Below are 6,000 nucleotides of genomic sequence, written 5' to 3'. Positions count from 1 at the left end.
GTCTGGCAGTATCTGTGAAGGAATGAAAAAAAAAGATAACATTTCTGGTCTGGTGACACTTCCTCAGAACTGATAGTGGCTGGGGAAACATCACTTTATATGTTTCCCCAGTGTTATGTATTCCCCATTATTCCCCATAATTATATGACATTATATAAGTTGAAGTTTCCCAATCCACCATCAGTTCTGAGGAAGTATCACCAGACCAGAAATGTTAACTCTGTTTTATTTTCCTTCACAGGCCCTGCCAGACCTGCTAAGCTGTTCCAGCAACTTTGTTTTGGTTTTCACAAGTGAGATTGTAATTGTACACCTTCACCATTTCCCGCGGCAGCTCATTCCATACCTGCAGCATCCCCTATGTGAAGAAGTTGCCTCTTTGGTCCCTTTTAAATCTTTCCAATCTTTTAAATCTGCCAATTGTGGCAAAAGAGAAGGGAGTAGCATATTTGGTATGATAAAATAAACAAAGATGAAGCATTGAAATGTGCCACCCTTTTAAATGTAGAAAAGTCATGCAATCAGATGGAAGTAAGTGTGGAAATTGTGGAGGTTATGGCCACATTTCATTAATCACACTTAGAAATTAAAGTGAATGGAGAATGATAGAGGATTGTAAATGTTGCACACCAGTTCACAAAGGGGGGAAAAATGGTAAAAATGCAACTACAGACCAATCAGTCCAATCTTGATGATGGGGAGGCAATCATCAGGATAAAATTAATTGGCAAATAGAAAAATGAAAATTAATAATTGGAGATTAGAATGGAATTGGTAAAAGCAAATTGTATCTGACTAACTTGGATGAATTCTTCAGTGAAGCAACAGTGAAGGCTAAGATTAGTGTGGTTTACATCTGTGTAGACTTTCAAAAACCATTTATTAAAGTATTACATAATTGACTTGTTAGCAAAATTAATACCCATTGGATTAAAGTAATAGTGTCGCTTTTGATTTAATCCCTATCTTCCCCCTTTTTTTCCTTGCTAAAATCAGTTCTGAAGAAGAGTCACTGGACCTACAAAGTTAACTCTGCTTTCCCTCCATAGCAGTTGTTGCCAGATATGCTGAGTTTGTTGTCCAGCAATTTCTCTGTGCTTCTGGCTTCCAGCTAATGCAGTTCTTTGGTTATTATTGAACATCACTTCGAATCTACTTTGTCAATCCCCTTTAGGATTTTAATACACCTCTATTAGATCGCCTCTCATTTTTTCCTCAACTCTAAATTGCTTAATCTCTCCGGAAGACAAACGCGTTATGTCTGGAATTAGTGCAGTGAACCTCCTACAAAACAATACTACTTAGAAAGTAATGTGTTGTAACGCTGTTCTGAAGTAGACAGTACAAGATGAACCAGGATGCAATATTCACATGTTATTCCTTTGATTTCTTGTCCTCTTAACGTTAGTTGGACTCATTGAAGCCACAGGGCAACTTTTTCTACCTTTAAAGTGCGATGTAAACGTTCTACTTTCCCAGAAAGGAACTAAACATCAATGACGAATATGTTCAGGCAGAGGGCGTTTGAGGGATGATCTCTCCGATGCACACTCCGTGCTTTCACACCAGCGGCTTGTTTCCTGCTTTACTTCCGCATACGTTTTCTAAGGAGACTCGCTCGATTTGCTGTCAGCTGGGGAGGGGGAGTGAGGTTGTTGGGGTGTGTGGAAGGGGATAGTGAGGTACAGAGGGGGAGGAGGGAGGGCTGATGGCTCCAATGGGGGTGAGTGTGTCCCGGGGTCGGGTGTTGCTCTGCATCCTGCTGACCACCGGCATGATCTATTACCTGTACTCCAGGTTCGGCAGTTCGGGGCTGAGGAGCGGGGAGACGAAGGTGGACCTCCGCCAGCTCCTGTCTTTGGCCATCAGGGCGGCGGAGGAAGGAGGTAAAGCCGTGCGGGAGGTGAAGGAGTCGGACTCGCTCCACCAGAGGTCCAAAGGCAAAACCAAGGAGGGCGCGGACGAGATGGTGACTAGCGGTGATTTGCTGTCACACCGGAGGATGACCAGTTTGTTCAGTAACACTTTCCCAGGCATCAAGGTGAGCAAATAGGCACTTGTGGGGGTTCAGCAATGAGGGGGTACCACACTGCCCGGGGTCCGTAATGAGGGCGTGCTACACTGCCCCAGGGCTGGGGGATTCAGCGCTGAGGGGGTGTCACTACTGAGGGGGGCGCCGTACATTCTTGGGAGGGGGTGTCAGTGCTGAGGTGGTGGGGTGGGTGGTGTCAGTGCTGAAGGGGGTGCCGCACTGTCGGGGCGAGGGGGGGCGGTGGTGTTGTGGCTCAGCGCTGAGGGGGTGCTGCACTGCCTTGGAATCGATACTTGGGGAGTGCCGCTTGCCCGGAGTTACAGAATCACACAACCACAGGATTGTTACTTTCTCTGAGGAATGCTGTTCAGCCCAACATACCTGCACGGGCTCATTAATCTTCTGTTTTCTCCCAATACCCCTGTATGGTATTTTTATCCAAATGATCATTCCCTGCCCTCTTGAATGCCTCAATTGAACCTGTCTACGCTACCCTTCTAGGCAGTGCATCACGCACTGTCATTGCTGACCTGAGAAGTTTTTCCTCACCACCTCTGCTTCCTTTCAGATCACTTTAAATTTATTCCCTCTTGCTGTTATTTCTTTTGAGCTTGAACAATTTATCACTAACTCCTTTTCCCAGCCTGCTCATCTTTTGAAAATCTATTAGATCTCCTTTGAACTTTCTTTTTATCCCAAGAGAAAATAACCAAATATCTTCAATCAGTCCTCATGACTGGCACTTCTATTTCTTGGAACCGTACTTGTAAACCACTTCTGCACTCTCTCCAATGTGTTGACATCCTTCCTATAATGTGGCATCCAGAACTGTAAACAGTACTCCAGCTGAGGCCTAACAAATATCTTGTACAAGTTCAACATCAACTTCTTCCGGTTGTACTCTATGACCTGTTAATAAAACTGAGGAGACTGTATGCTTTCCCTTCAGTGACTTGTGCAGAGTATGCCCAAGACCACCTGCTCCTGTACTTGTTTTAGAATTTTACCCATATTTTACGTTGTTTTTCAATTAGCTTTCTATGAAAATACATCTCTCACTTCTCTGCATTATGAGACCAAAAAACTTAGGATTGTTGCCTGTCTCTGAGAGGCAACTCTTAATATATAGATGACGATACAACTGAGACACTAGAGCTCTGTATAACCATAATTCACTTATTAAGTACTTGAATGAATAATACACTTTTTTAACCTCTAGAGATATCTCAAACACACTCACCACCCTGATTTCTGTAATGAAACCCAAATGTTATTCCCTGGGAGAGTTCGCTTCTGGTCAGGCTGAAACTGGTCAAAATCTTCACCATGCCTTCTGGTGAAGGATATCTTGTTACAACATGAGCCTTCAAAGTGTTGTTGAACAAAGGGATGTCTTCAGGCTTTTAATATACAACTCTCTGTGCCACGTACGTTCCTTACTTGGAACTATGTGTGCGCGTGACCAATCCTGAACGTTTTGTCCAAATGTAAGCCCTCTTTGGACTTATCTGTGCACATGAGCAATCCCAAATGTATACCTTATAAGATAGAGCCAGCCGTTCCTGGTTTCCGGCAGTTTTAACTATTAACAAATCTGACTGACTCAGCGTATTTCCATTCACAAAGCAGCCCATCGTTAGGCCTCTTACCAGTTCCTGTTATCTTCAGCTGTATCCAACATCTCCGCTGCACACCCCTCCCTTTAATCATTCCTATTGGGTTTGCTACATTCTGTAGCCAGCTCCAAACAGTTTTACCTCCTTTACAGTGATGTATTCTCAATGAAGCATTCAGTTATATTATCTGAAGCGCCATTTAGCTCATTGTACTTATCAAAACTATAGTTATAAACCCAAACAAAGTTTCAAATCATTCTCAATCTGTCGCAAATACATTGATATACACTTTTCCCATATTGTATTTATATATATATATATATATAGAACATAGAACATAGAACAGTACAGCACAGAACAGGCCCTTCAGCCCACAATGTTGTGCCGACCATTGATCCTCATGTATGCACCCTCAAATTTCTGTGACCATATGCATGTCCAGCAGTCTCTTAAATGACCCCAATGACCTTGCTTTCACAACTGCTGCTGGCAACGCATTCCATGCTCTCACAACTCTCTGTGTAAAGAACCTGCCTCTGACATCCCCTCTATACTTTCCTCCAACCAGCTTAAAACTATGACCCCTCGTGCTAACCATTTCTGCCCTGGGAAATAGTCTCTGGCTATCAACTCTATCTATGCCTCTCATTATCTTGTATACCTCAATTAGGTCCCCTCTCCTCCTCCTTTTCTCCAATGAAAAGAGACCGAGCTCAGTCAACCTCTCTTCATAAGATAAGCCCTCCAGTCCAGGCAGCATCCTGGTAAACCTCCTCTGAACCCTCTCCAAAGCATCCACATCTTTCCTATAATAGGGCGCCCAGAACTGGACGCAGTATTCCAAGTGCGGTCTAACCAAAGTTTTATAGAGCTGCAACAAGATCTCACGACTCTTAAACTCAATCCCCCTGTTAATGAAAGCCAAAACACCATATGCTTTCTTAACAACCCTGTCCACTTGGGTGGCCATTTTAAGGGATCTATGTATCTGCACACCAAGATCCCTCTGTTCCTCCACGCTGCCAAGAATCCTATCCTTAATCCTGTACTCAGCTTTCAAATTCGACCTTCCAAAATGCATCACCTCGCATTTATCCAGGTTGAACTCCATCTGCCACCTCTCGGCCCATCTCTGCATCCTGTCAATGTCCCGCTGCAGCCTACAACAGCCCTCTACACTGTCAACGACACCTCCGACCTTTGTGTCGTCTGCAAACTTGCTGACCCATCCTTCAATTCCCTCGTCCAAGTCATTAATAAAAATTACAAACAGTAGACGCCCAAGGACAGAGCCCTGTGGAACCCCACTCACCACTGACTTCCAGGCATATATATCAATAAAAATGACAAATGAGTGAATCATAAGAAATACTACAAACTAACAATATTTACATTATTCCTACCCTGTAATAAGCCATTGCAAAACCTCTTCCACACAAGATACCTTGTGGTATCTCAGACTAATCCCTGTTGTCACATTCTCTCAATGTTATGTGTAAGTGGTGATAATTGTCCTGCACCCCTCCTAATGGTTTTAACTGGTTAATATGATACCAGCGACTCTTAAGGCTGTTAGCACCTTATATATTGATGGACTCGCTTTGCCTATCACTTCACATGGTCATGCAAACCTAGGGACCAGGAAGGATGTTTTTTTGATGTACAGGTATTATTACCTTTTGCCCCACCGGCAGCTCCATTAGTTTTGCCTTGGAATCAAAGTGGGCCTTACTTTGTTGGTTCTTCCTTCCTATGTTATTTGCGGCCATATAATTCGCTTCTGTTACATTCTCAACTAGCTGTTGTACCCACTTTCATTATTCTGTGTACTTATGGTTCGGGTAGTCTAAGCCTAGCAATGGTTCCAGCCCACACATCTCTTGACCCGGCATCAATCTACAAGGGTAAATCCTGTAGAGGAAGCTACAGTGCTTCTTATTATCATCAGGGCATAAGGAAGCACCAACAGCTAAGTGGTCTGGTGCTGCTGTGCCATTTTGGTGAGAATACTCTTCAAATTTCGATTAATCCTTTCAACTGTCCCACTAGATTGGGGCCAATAAGATAAAAGGAAGCTTTGTTTTATCCCTAGCAGTGTCATAGCATTCTGCATCGCTGGGCTGTAAAATGTGTCCCTTGATCTGATTTGATTCTCCTTGTTAAACTCCAACAAGTAAAAACCTTTTCTAACAAGACCTTTGCTGTGATTTTAGTGGTATCAGTTTGAGTGAGAAACACTTTTACCCATTTGGTGAAGATATCTACTGTCGCCAGGATGTACTTATCTACTCCAGTAGTTGGGAGGTGGGGCTAGGGGACCCACAATGTCAATCTGTAGATTTGTCCATGGCC

General features: G+C 43.5%; 1 protein-coding gene across 2 annotated transcripts in view; it reads left to right on the top strand.

Moving 5' to 3' along the window:
- The first annotated feature begins 1,541 nt into the window (after positions 1-1,541).
- Positions 1,542-6,000, top strand: part of bpnt2 (3'(2'), 5'-bisphosphate nucleotidase 2) — a 53,684-nt gene continuing 49,225 nt past the window's right edge. The window contains exon 1 of one of the 2 annotated variants that reach the window (XM_048550363.2): positions 1,542-2,041. In XM_048550363.2, coding sequence (XP_048406320.1) covers positions 1,709-2,041 — 333 coding nt within the window. In that variant the 5' untranslated portion in view covers positions 1,542-1,708. The remainder of the gene's footprint in view (positions 2,042-6,000) is intronic. The other variant, XM_048550362.2, reaches the window with a different exon arrangement.

This window comes from Stegostoma tigrinum, chromosome 19 (assembly GCF_030684315.1).
Source record: "Stegostoma tigrinum isolate sSteTig4 chromosome 19, sSteTig4.hap1, whole genome shotgun sequence".
Lineage (NCBI taxonomy): Eukaryota > Metazoa > Chordata > Chondrichthyes > Orectolobiformes > Stegostomatidae > Stegostoma > Stegostoma tigrinum.
The sequence above is the reverse complement of the archived record's forward strand: the minus strand, read 5'-3'. Positions and strand labels throughout refer to the sequence as shown.